The sequence below is a fragment of the Rana temporaria genome, chromosome 13 (genome assembly GCF_905171775.1).
Source record: "Rana temporaria chromosome 13, aRanTem1.1, whole genome shotgun sequence".
Taxonomy (NCBI): domain Eukaryota; kingdom Metazoa; phylum Chordata; class Amphibia; order Anura; family Ranidae; genus Rana; species Rana temporaria.
Window position 1 is genome coordinate 20,273,975 of NC_053501.1, and position 13,889 is coordinate 20,287,863.

At 40.6% G+C, this 13,889-nt stretch overlaps 1 protein-coding gene across 2 annotated transcripts in view; it reads left to right on the forward strand.

Moving 5' to 3' along the window:
- PAPOLA (poly(A) polymerase alpha) overlaps positions 1-13,889 on the forward strand; it is a 76,894-nt gene that overhangs the window by 49,601 nt on the left and 13,404 nt on the right. The window contains exons 12-13 of one of the 2 annotated variants that reach the window (XM_040332398.1): positions 180-264; positions 8,750-9,187. In XM_040332398.1, coding sequence (XP_040188332.1) covers positions 180-264; positions 8,750-8,858 — 194 coding nt within the window. In that variant the 3' untranslated portion in view covers positions 8,859-9,187. Of the gene's footprint in view, positions 1-179; positions 265-8,749; positions 9,188-13,123; positions 13,178-13,889 lie in introns of those variants that run through there. The other variant, XM_040332397.1, reaches the window with a different exon arrangement.

The window sequence follows — 13,889 nt, forward strand, 5'->3', positions numbered from 1 at the left end:
TTATATAATGTACTTGTATTTTTTGGTTCAGACTTTTTTCCATTGGAGCATTATTAAATATTATCAGATTATTTATCAATTGTTCATTGTGTCACGCAGTGTTTCATTTATTCTCAGTTTTGTCACCAGTCTTTTTGCATTGGGATTAAATCTTTGTGTTTTTTTCCTTATGTCTACAGGGCTGGCTATAACTGATGAGATCTTGTTGGGGAAAGCAGAATGGGCAAAACTTTTCGAGGCTCCCAACTTCTTTCAGAAGTACAAGTATGTATATAACAAGCTGCTTACTTTGTGTGTTCGTTTACCAAAGGCCAAGTAAAGGAAATAATCTCAGGGCTGGGGGCAAAAAATACTTTGTGTAATGGAGAATAAAGAGACGTCGTAGTTGTGTTTTGTGGCAAATCTGTAATTGCTTATAGAAAATGTAGGGATTACTTAAAGTATTTTTTTTTTGTGGCTATACAAGGTTACATAAGCTAAAAAAAAAAAGTCACATCTAGTCCAATAGGGTAATGCGAGTTGAGTAGGTACTAAACAGATTCTCTTTTAAGTTTAAAAAGAAAAAAATATATTGTGCATCTTTGGCTTTAGTGCTTTAAAAAAAAATTTGGAGCGCCTCAGAATTTCCACCAATTGAAAGTGTGGTTAACTTAAATGCTAGCAATTATGTGTAAAGCCCAGTTAAACCCTCACAACTTACTGTACAGCAAGGCTGCTGGATTGGCAGAAGCCAGGCATGTTGGCTGATCAGTGCTCTCAGCCAATGACAAAGGGCGCTGACTAGAGTGTTCGGACGGGGGGCTGTCTCCCTGTCAGAACACTATAGAAAAGCAGGGGAGATCGCTGTACTAACATCAGATTGTTAGTGCCGTGGCTGCGACCAGAGCGGTCTGTTTTTTTTTGTTTTTTTTTTCGTGTTGGAAAAAAAAAAAGCTAGTGGTGTGTACTAGGCTTTAGATTGTACGTGTAGTTTTTTTTTTAGTAATTCCTAAAGTTTGGGTATCGCTAGATGGATCCAGCAGCTTGATGTCTTGGCGTGACACACACGGCACTTTGAGGCACAGATGAGAAGCCTTCGAGTAGGGGTCTCCAAATCTTATTAAACAAAGGGTCAGTTTATTGTCCTTCAGATTTTAGGAGGGCCAGATTGTGGCCAGCAGGAGCAGAAAATGTCTGTGGCCTGGCAGCAATGAAAATAAATATGGGGGAGTAGTAGTGCCCCTCTTACTAGGAGATATAGTATCCCATCATTGGTATCGGTGGAAGCATTGGTGCCCCCTTGTTGGTATTCGTGGAAGAAATTGTATCCCCTTGTTGGTGTCAGTGGTAGGATAAATGGCCAGATAACGGCTAGCAAAGGGCCACATCTGGTCCTCGGGCCTCAGTTTGGAGAACCCTGCCTTAGAGCATAGAGGGGTACAGGCAATGGACACAAGGGCTATTTAGCCAAGTGATGGGAATCTCCCCAGAGGGAGCCCAGATAGCATTGTAGAGAAGCGCAAGACCCTCAGAGATGCTATCAGAGGAAAACATTGTGCCATCTCTGTCCCTGCAGTGGCTTTACAAAACGGTAAAGGGAAAGCTCATTAGTGTCAGCAGTAAATAGCATGTAGTTATAACCATTGCCAGGAGAAAGAAAATCCTAGATCTGCCTCCTCTCAGTGGATTGAATAGGACAGCCAAATTTCAGTTTATATTAGAAAGGAAGTGGCATTTACAAATACTGTTTACCTTTTGCCCAAAGTTCCTCTTTAGTTGGTGCTTGGTAAGTCATTTGGGTTGGGTTTCTGCTCCTCCTATCTTTTTTTTTTTTTTCTTGTACCTTTTTTTTGAGTTGTGAATTATTGTGCATTATGGGGGGTGTAATAAAAAAAATCTCATAATGAGGTTTGTGTGGAGTATACTTTTTGCCTAGAAATATTTAGCTTTTTGTTAAGCAATGATTCTGTGATGTTTTTGTTTTGTCATGATAAATTGGGATATAAAAAAAATGGAGCAAGGGATTATGGTGATGAGACCTTTTTAGACATGAAGCTTCATTAGCCTTTTACTGGGAAATGAAAGTGTAATTGTGATCTGCTCTTCTTTTCGAACTATGGCAAACTGCTACAGTTTTGGTCTAGCGGCAAAAAAACGGTCATACTGGTTACCTATATTTACATTTCCTTTGGAAACATGCAAGCGCATTTTTTTTCTCCAAGCCAATTAACGTGATCACAATGTTTCTTTACTTTTCTTTATAATCATGGGCACAATTATGCAGCCCAAAGATTATGCGTTTTTTCTTTCCTGCAACCACTGTCTGTGTTGATGGGGGAATCCCTCCTGCAGAGATATTGTGTTCTCCCGGAACGGAGGGCCATCCCTGCCGGGAGAACACAATTATTGCTGCTAGCGGCTATAATTACATGCTAGAAATCAGACATGCTGGTTGTACCCAAGTCGATTGATGGTTTGACTTTGGTACAATCATCTTGTCCATGGATGGATTGAATCTCAGCTGCTCCCTGCTTACCCGGCTGAGATTTGAACTATCTGGACTGCTTTTGTGTTTTTATTTAAAAAAAAAAAAAAATATATATATATATATATATATATATATATATATATATATATATATATATATATATATATATATATATATATATTACATTTTTTTTTTAATTACGGTACACTTCTGATTTGGCCATTACAGCATGATGCAGTATTTTTTATTCATCTTAACGCCTCCTCTCCCTTCTTCAAGTAATAGTAGAATTATCTTTGTTCCTTGTGTCAGTTGATATGTCATGGAAATATGTACAGTGCTAGAAATGTATATGCCAAATCTTTATACTGGCCCTAATTAGAACAGCTCCCTGATTGTGAACCCTTTACCTCTGTACTGCATTACTGTTTAAAAATAAGTTAGTTGGACCTGTATTTCTGCAATGTTGTTTATAATTGACGCTTTAGAAAATGCACACAGGTAGCCAGTGCACTTAGGCCAACTAAGAGTGCCTCTGTACCTTGTGATCACTGTGAACTAATCAGTCATCACAAGTGTATACGCTAGTAGTGTTTACAGACATCTAACAAGTTTCCTTTCCTCTGTTGTGAATAGGCTGAATGTTTGTAACCACAGCAGGGAGAAGGATCAGCAGATCAGAGGTGAAGGTGGTGGTCTTAAAGGGCCACTGACCACCAGTAATGTTGGGGGGGGAAATAAATTCTTGTGTTCATTGGCCGACACAGCCTCTCTTTATTTATGACCAAACAGAGTTTACAGCGCCACCTACAGGAGAAGGACACTAGGCACAAACAACAACTTGACACCTCCCATGAGGAGTCCTCTCTGAGCATAAAAACTACATTCAGCTCTAGGAAGCCACATTTTTCTGCCTAGTGTTCAGGAGTAGGGAGCTGATTCCCTATATAAAACCTGTGGTTATATAGCCGCCTTTTTTTTTTTTTGTGTTGCCCTGAGTTTTCTCTCAGTGGTTGGTCCCACCTGTCTGTCAAATGTAAGAGAAAACGGGAGTTTTTGTTGCTCACAGTAAAATTTCTTTCTCTGAGTTCATTGACGCACTATAAAAAAAAACAATTATCTATTTATTTATTTTTCCTTTGGACACTGCTTGTTACTATTTGGGTTGCCGGAGAGGATGGCCCACAGGAGATGCAGAGTTTGTGTCTGCCTACTGTCCTACTCCTGTAGGTGGCGCTATAAACCCTATTTGGTCACAATTAAAGAAGAGAGGCCATGTCCGTCAATGAAATTGGTGAATGGGATTTTACTGTGAGTATCAAAAAAATAGGATTTTTGTACTCACCGTAAAATCCATTTCTCTGAGTTCATGGACAGACACAGCAGCCTTTGACCTTAGGGTTATATCCGCTCTCCTGGAAGGAAGCGGATATAACCCCCAGGTCAAAGGCTGCTGTGTCCGTCCATGAACGGAAGAGAAATCCCGCTTAAGGGGTGGACATTAAGGTGACACTGATGACCAGTGATAGTGGGATCGTTTTTTTAAAGGTTAAGAAATTAAAGGAAAATGTAAGCAAACCCAAATTTTTAGTTTTTTTGGTTTTCCTCTTTATATTGTTTAACAAATAAAAAAGTGTTGCTATAAAATGACACAAAAAGAAAGCTTGGTCTTTCTCAAAAAAATATTATAAAATGAATGTGGGTACGGTGTTGCATGACTGAGTAATTGACAAACTATCACAGCACTGAAAACTAAAAATTGCCTCATAATGAAGGGAAATAAGCAAATTGGTTGATCTCCTCCTGTATTTTTACATTGCTGTGCCAAAACTGTAACTTGTTTTTAAGATGTGGCTTTACACGATGTGTGATTTACAAAGGGGCAATGCATGTTTTCATTGTATTCTACCGTACTTTTCTTTTTTTTTGAATCAACAGTCCATGTTTTATTTTTTATTAAATGTGTATGTTAGTTTTTGTCCTCATTATCTGAACATGTTTAAAATGTGTCTATCAATACTACTTTCTCATGAAAGTAGTGTTGCTTGCAAAAACTGTAGGTGTACTTTTCACTGGATGCTCCAAGTTTTGAAAGATAAAGGACCTGTTTGTATTGTATTCTTTGTATTGCATAGTTAGAGTACAATGACCACAAGATTCTTAAATGTAATATCTTAAACTGCTTTCATTAAATAATCTCTATTGATATTGCCATAAAGGGCACTCCTATGGGGTGGCAGTGTCTTGGGCTCCTTTCACATTAGCTAGTCTCCAACGTCGCACTATTTTGAGTGCAACTTTCGAGCGTTCTACATTCTATTGATTAGTCACACCCAAGTAGTGCAGGCATTTTTTCAAAGTCTCTGTGACTTTAAGACGCATTGGGGGTTATTTACGAAAGGCAAATCCACTTTGCTCTACAAGTGCACTTGGAAGTGAAGTCGCTGTAGATCTAAGGGGTAGATCTGAAATGATGAGAAGCTCTGCTGATTTTATCATCCAATCATGTACAAGCTAAAAATGCTGTTTAAAAAGTGCAAAGTGGATTTCCCTCTCGTAAATAACCCCCTAAGATTTGAACAGATGCTATTGAAAAGAATGGTGTGTGTGATTTGTCATGTGACTTTGATGTCTAATCGTGTTCCTGTGTTATGTTATTACGTTGGTCACATGCTTCCTTGTGGGCACTGCCAGTGTCTAGGTAGACCTGGTCCACTGTTGTCAACATCAGGAATCTGGTCCAGAGTTGGAAGGTGTGTGTGTGTGTGTGTGTATATAGACAGGAAGTGGCTAAAAGATGCTTGATGGGATCATTTTTACAGAGATAAAAAAAAAAGACAAATTGGATACTTCATATTATAAAATAGTGTGGAAATTGTGTAATATAAAGTGTTATAGCAAACTCAATGTCATGCAGTTAAGGTTTGGCTCTGCTTTTATTACATGTTGGGTAATCTGACACATTCTGCCTTTAAAGTGATTTGTAAACAATCACCTTGTAAAACGACCCATTCGGTTTAAAAAAGAAAATGAAAGACCAAGTATTTTTTTTATATATGTGATCCGTTCTCAGCTGCATAAGAGATGAGGGATGAGTAGCAGCAGCACACTGAGCTTGTCAGTGACAGGCTGTGCAGCAGGGAGGTGTCAGGACAAGTCTGATCATTGGATGAGAGTACATGGAGTTCCTAACATAACTAGAGAACTGACCACAGTGTGTTCTCCTGCTTTTTGCTGGTCAATGACCAGGCCACTTTTTGCAATTCGGCACTGCGTCGCTTTAACTAAAAATTGCACGGTCGTGCGACATGGCTCCCAAACAAAATTGGCGTCCTTTTTTTAGCACACATAGAGCTTTCTTTTGGTGGTATTTGATCACCTCTGCGGTTTTAAGTTTTTGCGCTATAAACAAAAATAGAGCGACAATTTTGAAAAAAAAATATATTTTTTACTTTTTGCTATAATAAATATCCCCCAAAAATATATAAAAAAAAATATATTTTTTCCTCAGTTTAGGCCGATACGTATTCGTCTACATATTTTTCGTAAAAAAATCCGCAATAAGCGTTTATTGATTAGTTTGCGCAAAAATTATAGCGTTTACAAAATAGGGGATAGTTTTATGGCATTTTTATTAATAATTTTATTTTTTACTAGTAATGGCGGCGATCAGCTTTTTTTTTTTTTTTTTTTTTTTTTTCTTCTCGGTACTGCGACATTATGGTGGACACTTCGGACACTTTTGACACATTTTTGGGACCATTGGCATTTTTATAGCGATCAGTGCTATAAAAATGCTTTGATTACTATAAAAAAGCCACTGGCAAGAAGGGGGTTAAGTATGTTCCCTGGGTGTGTTCTAACTGAAGGGGGGGGTGGGACTGACTTGGGGAAATGACTGATCGCTGTTCATACATTGTATGAACAGATGGTCAGGCATTTCTCCCCCTGACAGGACTGGGAGCTGTGTGTTTACACACACAGCTCCCGGTTCTCGCTCTGTAACGAGCAATCGCGGGTGTCCGGTCGCGGCGCGCGCCCCTATTGGCTGCTGGGAGAGATGACGTATAGCTACGTGATCTCGCCCAGCAGAGCCGACCTGCCGCCGTATAACTGCGACAGCTGGTCGGCTAGTAGTTAATGTGGTCAGTTTTTATAGGGGAACTGGCAGGAACACCAGGGATCGCCCACAAAGGAAGCAATACACGGGGTGACAAACTCTTTCTTTAAACTCTAAAAGGATACTGTAATGCTTGGCCCAAAAATAATTCTTTCAATCCAAAAATAGATTGGGGGTCCATCATAGTAAATTCTTGCAAATAAGAATACCTGCAACATTTCCATGTGATCTGTGACAAGGAGCCAGTAAGTCTTTTACAGGTCACCTGGGTCCTCTGCATTTTTGTTGAACCGGTATGTTGTCTTATTGGTCATTCTCCTGTGCAGATTTGCGTTTTCAGCAAATTGATGTGTAAATTTGCACAGTTTTACTCCCTTTTGTGACCTCAAACAGATATAATAATGCTTACTGAATTCTGAGATTGCAGATCACCTGTCCAACCTTGGCAGTTTGCTGCTCCCTGTAGACCAAATGAACACTAATCTCTACCCTGTTCACATGAAAGACCTGCTTCTTTTTTCTGTGTTGCAAGGGTCCCCCACGTCATGAGCTCCCAATGTCGGAGCCTTTGTCGTACCAGTGTGAACCCGGCCTGAACCACAGTTCTGCTAATTGAAAACGGGTAGCAGCCTTTAATAACTATTTGAAATCAGATTTGCAAATGTCTACAATGGAAAAGTCTACTTTTGCTGGATTCTAAAACGTGTTGGATAAAAAAAAAAAAGTGAATGTAAATCCAAACGATTAACTATTGCTTTGTTCCATTTTAATCTGTTAAATACTATTGGCGGGGTTGTGTTTTTTTTCAATACGCCCAAAAAATAAGATTATGCCAGAGGTCTTGTGAGCCGATAACTTCCCGTGCTGACGGTTATTAACTACATTGTACCCAGCTATCTCTGAACCTCGGCTCTGAGGTTTCTGTAGCCTTGTCCTAGGTGGCAACCATGGATTTGTTATAGATGCTGTACAGAAAGTCAGTGTTGTCACTCTGAGACAAAAAGTCTGTTCACCTGGTGAGGGGGGGGGGGGGGGGGGAGACCGATCAAAGAAACATGTATCAACATGTATTATATCTAAGGATGTAAGCTGTAATATATGACATTTTTGTTTAGATGCACTTTCACCTCCACTTGCCTGAATGCATGCGAACAAAGATGGCTTTACCAACTATATTCTTCTTCCTCCATTACCAGGATGGGCAACTGTGACATCAGGTGTATAATATATTGGAGCGTCCATAGACCTCATATTGCAGGTGCTTACCCTTTAATAAGGAAGGATGGCGATGGCTGGGCAGCACTATTTCTATTGGCACATTTAGTAACGATCGTGGTGGAGCACATTTTCTCTCCAACAGAAGTAGACTTATCCTTTTTAGACTCTTTTTACACTGGTTTTTCAACCACTTTTGCATAAACAAAAAAAAAAAAAGCACCTGATAAGGTTCACAAAAACTTCTTTCCATTAAAATCAATGGATGTTTTCACATTAAAGGGCGGTGCACTGCAGGGCTGTGGAGTCGGTAGATAAATGTTTCAACTCCTAAACGTTCCGACAATCTAAATTTAGTAGTAGTCGGAGTCGGTGCATTGTTTGCTGACTCCGACTCTAGGTACCCAAAATTTCCTCCGACTCTAGGTACCCAAAATTTCCTCCGACTCTAGGTACCCATAATTTCCTCCGACTCTAGGTACCCATAATTTCCTCCGACTCCACAGCCCTGGTGCACTGGCGGGTAGGTGAAAAAAAACCTGCAAGCAGCATGTTTAAGGGAGCTAAAAAAAAAAGCGCCCCTCTACGTTAAGACTGGGTAACACCTGGAAAGCTCTTCAAAAGCGCCTCAAAGTGGTACTTGCATCAGTTTGAGTCACATGACTTTCAAAAAAGTGCACCGCTAACTCCTCAAAAGCGCTCGGCCTTTTATAGGTAGTTTTCAAACGCCTCCGTATGAAAGGGATCTTACCATGACCCATGAACTTATACATGTGTACATAAACAATTTGTAGAGAACACTACACAAATCTGAATCCTATCAGTCACACACACACACAAAACAAAATGAAAATGTTGCCTGTGGGTCCTAACTCTTCTCATAGGCTTGTATTGTGCTGTCTGAGACCATGTGAACATATGCTTGATGTCCAATTTATAATCTCCAGGTCACTGTGTTGGTGGATACAGACTCTTCCCCCATCCACACATCAACCCTGGAGTTCTACTTTCAACATACTTCATCCTCACTCTTGTGGAAACCTCCTTCCTGTTTAGATCCTTTAGAAATGCAAACTTTAATACTCTGGTCCTCATCAGCTTTGATGTTTCCGCTAGTGTGGTGCAGTGGATTTTTGGGAAGTGCTTGATATGTTCCTAATATACCGTTTTTATTTTCTTTAATGTTGATATGATCTGTGCTGTTTTCCCCTAATGAACAGCTAATAAATGTTTCATAAAAAAAAAAAAAAAAGGAAAAAAAAATATGAAAAGAGAAAAAAAGAAAAGCCAGCACACGTGTCTGTGTTTTTGTTTTTGGTTCAATAATAAATTAATTTAGGAAGAAGTAAAAACTTTTTCAGAATTTGGTAGTAATGGTGACTTATGAAATAGTATCAGTAATTTCACATATAGAGCAGGTTAGGGAAAAGTTTGTTTATAGTCGATTCTAGGCAGTTGAGTTTAGAAGCATTTTTTGGAAAGCAAAAAAAAAAAAAAAGCTTTCAGGACGGATGTTCAGAGGCATTTGAAATCCCTAACGCCCAACGTGGTAACTTGCATTTAGCTGCATTTCGTTTACAGGCGTTTTTTCATTTTTGACTATTTGCAAAATCATTTAAAACTCTTCTAAACACTGCAAAACTGATGTTTTTTTAAACTGTCAAGTTAAATCGTTCAGGAGAGGTTTTAAAATGTCCCATGTACATTAAGCTTAAAGCCTCGTACACATGATCGGATTTTCTGCAGACAAAGCGTAGGACTTTTGTCCGAAGGGTGTCGGCCAGGAACTTGTCTTGTATACAAACGGCAAAGAATTGTCGGCCAACAAACACCATACTATGTGGTTTTTCAGCTCTTTAGCACTACCCTTTGGGCAACTTCTGCTAATGTTGTTGTGTTATGGTGAGAATTGCTTCTACAAACTTTGGAGTTTTGTCCGTACACATGATCGGATAATCCATCAACACACATTTGTTGGCAGACAATTTTAAAGCTCGCTATCCCACATTTGTTGGTGGAAAACCCCAATAATTGTCTGATGGAGCGTACAAACGGTCGGATTTCCCGACAACAGCCTGTCACACAATTCCCATCGGATAATCCGATTGTGTTGTGTATTTTGTATTGTAAACAAAAGCAGCGAAATATAAAGTGGAAGAGAACAGAGAGGAAATGTTTTTGTTTTCTAACCTTTTTGTAGCAGTTTCACTTTTATTTATTTTTTAGAGCAATCTCTGACTTGGCATTGCCACCCACCTCAGAATGCTGGTTCCCTGGGTTTTGAGCTTTTACCTATTCACTGACTTGGAGCAAATATACAGGTCAGGAGTTCTAAGCTCATCAGCTATGTACTTGTTGCAGGTTCCCCTCACTGACTAATTAGTGAATCTGCAGAGTCGGAGGCTAAGAGACATAAAACGAGCAAAAAGTAGAAATGAGTGTCAGTGGCAGGTAAAAGTTCTCTCCTGGCACATGTTCTTTAGTTCTCTCCTATGTCCATTAGAAGTCAGTCTGTGTTTTTAAAAGAATATAAAATCCTTTTATCTTAGAACAGCATGAACAGGTTGTGCAGTTGATCTGTAAATGTGTATATGCTTTGAAATATACACATTTGATAAATATAGATTACTAGCAGTAATTTCAGTTTGTCTAAGGCCCCATTAGTGCATATATCCAGAAGGTATATTCAAGTACTTGGGCCACTTCCTACCTTTAATTCAACAGAATGGGTATTTTTAATACAAGCATAAAATGCTACAAGAAACGCACGTCCTGGTATGAACAGTAACTCCTATGCTCCATTTATCAGTCTGATCCAAGAAATACAATTTTTATATATAGAAAGGATTAGATGTTCCCCTGATTTGTACAGCTCACTGTTTCCATTGGGAAGATTTTTCATTAATTTTTGCTCTGGTGATCACTGGGACAGGAAGTGAGGAAAACTCTCCAATTGGAATACAGCATTAAAGGAGAGATGCTTGATTGTATTTAAAAAAAAAAAAGCACATACTTGCCAACCTGATGCATGCTTTGTCCAATGCTGCAGCTGTTCCCCACCACCTCTATACACAAGAATTGAACGATCACAGACTGCTGATTGCTCACTTCTCAGTCCGCTTACCTCCTACGTGCTGTGCCCCTCCAGCACTCACTGGTGGGAGCATATGGCTCAGGCTCTTGACAGTACAGCTTCAGAGAGGCTGAGCCAGCTTACCGGATCAGGAATCTGGGTTGACCCCAACGTTATTGTTGGTATCAGAGACTGGAGCAGGGCCTGTGACATCAGCTGACTTTAGCCCGCTGTCTGTCTGATTTTGGGTCACAGGAGTGCACGTTTGCTCATGAGAAGTGTGGCCAAAAGAGCTTTCTCTTTTGAAAGGCCTCACTCATGCTAAAGTTGTTAAAATATTTAGCTAAAGATGCCCTCTCAGCCATTCTTTTCCATTTTGTTTATATAGAGCAGTGTTTCTCAACTCCAGTCCTCAAGGCACCCCAACAGGTCATGTTTTTAGGCTTACCATCATTTTGCACAGGTGATTTGATCAGTTTCATTGCCTTTTGTAATTGCCACAGCCGTTTCATCTGTGTGAAATCCTGAAAACAAGACCTGTTGGGGCGCTTTGAGGACTGGAGTTGAGTAACGCTGATATAGAGAATGGAGACGTGTATAAGGTGTTGTATTGTGCAATAGGATTGGAATTTACTCTTGCATATAGGATAGGTGTACTGTAAGAAGTGGTTCAACGATAGTCTTAACAGTTCATACGACTGCTTGGGGGGTAGAAGGTGGGCTGTTGAGGCAATTCAAACCCATGGATATAAAACAAATGCAGTACAGTTTTGTTAAAGGAGAACTCCAGCCTGAGCTTGTTTGGCTGGGCGTCTATGGATCACAGGAGAGTGATTAGTTTTGCACTCCTGTGACCAGTTTTCAGCAGAGATCAGTCTAAAGTCTCTGCTGACGTCACAGGAATCAGTCCAGGCACCGCACCATCACGACAAAGTGCCTGGACTGACACCTGTCTCAGCCTCTCAGCGAGCCGCTGGAAGCCTGAGCCGACCGCTCCCTGCCCCTCCACAGCCAGTGCTCCAGTGAGTGCAGGAGGCCCGAGTGGAGAGTCGGCAACTCTCCGCTTGGGGAGCTGAGAGAACCGAACCATCGGTGATGTTCGATCGCACAGTTCTCAGTGTTGAGGCGCCGGTGTGGACCGATGCTGCTCCACCTAGGTAAGTATGAAACTGGAATTAAAAAAAAACATACTCCACTTTTAAGGACTGCAGAGCTTGCTGTTGCCACTGACCTTGTACCTCCTGTGACATTTCAAATCAAATGTTCAGAATTGTGACTAGTCACAGAATCATGTCGCAGCGACTTTGAAAAAGGTTCCTGCACTACTTCTTCCGATCGGAGGTGCAAATCGCACTTATCCACAGCTTTCAAAGTGCACTGAAGTAGTGCAATTCTAAAGCCACAGAGGCTTTAGGAGCGTTATAATAAGGAGTCCCAAGGTTTTGATAAGCTAACTGATGGTGAATGTACCCCCACAGGGTTGAAATGTGGTAGCTTGGCTTTTAAGCGAGGCACCTTGCATGTCCTGATCATGGCTTATGAATTAAGCCATTGACCCCAAAGCAAGCATACACTAATAAGTCTTGGGCTTTAAATAAACGGACCTCCTGAAAATGCTAGTTGTCTGGTTTTTATGCTGAACCAATGACTTGTATTTTGACATGACATCCTATGTGCAATGTAGTTGTGCAGCAATCTTTTCAATCGCATTAGCAGGTCCTTTGCTGTGCTCCAGAATCTGGTGCAGCTGTGCATGGAAACCCATCGGTGTCCAGGTTTCTTGTCAAAGCTTAAAGCAGAGCTAAGATGGCCGCGGCAGCAACTGAGCCGCTGGATTTGTGGACAGGTGAGTGTCCTAATAGTAAGTCGGTCAGCGGCTACCATGTACAGCTGAACCAGATTTTGCACTCCAGTTTTAGTAAATCAACCCCCCGTGAGTTGAGTAGTGGCTGTTTCCACCACAGGCTTCTCGGAATGGGGTTAAGGTTCAAACTATATGCTTAACAACTGCCTGAGTTTAAAACGGTCATCAAGGAAAGGTGAGATCTCAAAGCTGCACGTTTTTTCCTTGTTGTTTCCATAGAAAGACATGTGTGTTTTTGTTTTTTTGTCATAACGTCCTTTCTTCCTCTTTTCCTAGCTCTTAAATAGGCATATTTGTGCGATCAGCCACCGTTTGAGCAATGTTTTACGCAAACAGTACTGTGAAATCTTGTTTAAATAAAATGGCATTGTCTTTATTTCCAAGGCATTATATAATCCTGCTTGCAAGTGCGCCGACCGAAAAGCAGCACCTAGAGTGGTAAGTTCAGAATTGCTCAGAAGACGGGAAGATTTTAAAGTACGGTATATCACACAGACTTTTGTATTTTTGCTGCAAATCTTTTTTACTTTTGCCTTCATCTCTGTAAAAAAAAAATGAATGAACAAGATCAGCGTACTGCATTTTCAAATGTAAGTCTTTTTTACGAATTGAAGGCTACAAGCCCTCCCATCTTGCCACACACATTAAAATCTCTTTTGGATATGTTATGTAGTGCATGGGTCTGTTTAATGTCTTTGTCTGCCAAAACAGCAGGCGAAACTTGGACCCCTTTCACATGTGCGGACCGTATGTCCGCTTTTTCATCCATCCGTTTGCGGATGAAAAAGGGACATACATTGGTCCCTATGAGATCGCGGATGAACATCAGCTGACACCCGAGCTCGCCCACCTCCGCAAAGATCCGATTTTGCAGACGGAAGAAAACCCTATTTTTCCTTCCGTCTGCGGATCGGATGAACACGGACATGCGGTCCGTGTTCATCCGATCCCCCCCATAGGGGAGAGCTGAGAAAAGACAGGGCGGTCCCTGCACAGGTGCTATGAAAACCATTAAATCAATTGGCTTTGTTCCATTTTAAAGTGGAACTAAACCCATCGATTTTACAGGTTGAAAAAACGGTTGCATTCACGTGCCAGGAATGTGCGAGAGAGCACAAGCGAATGTGAGTGTTGCGTTCCTGGCATTTAC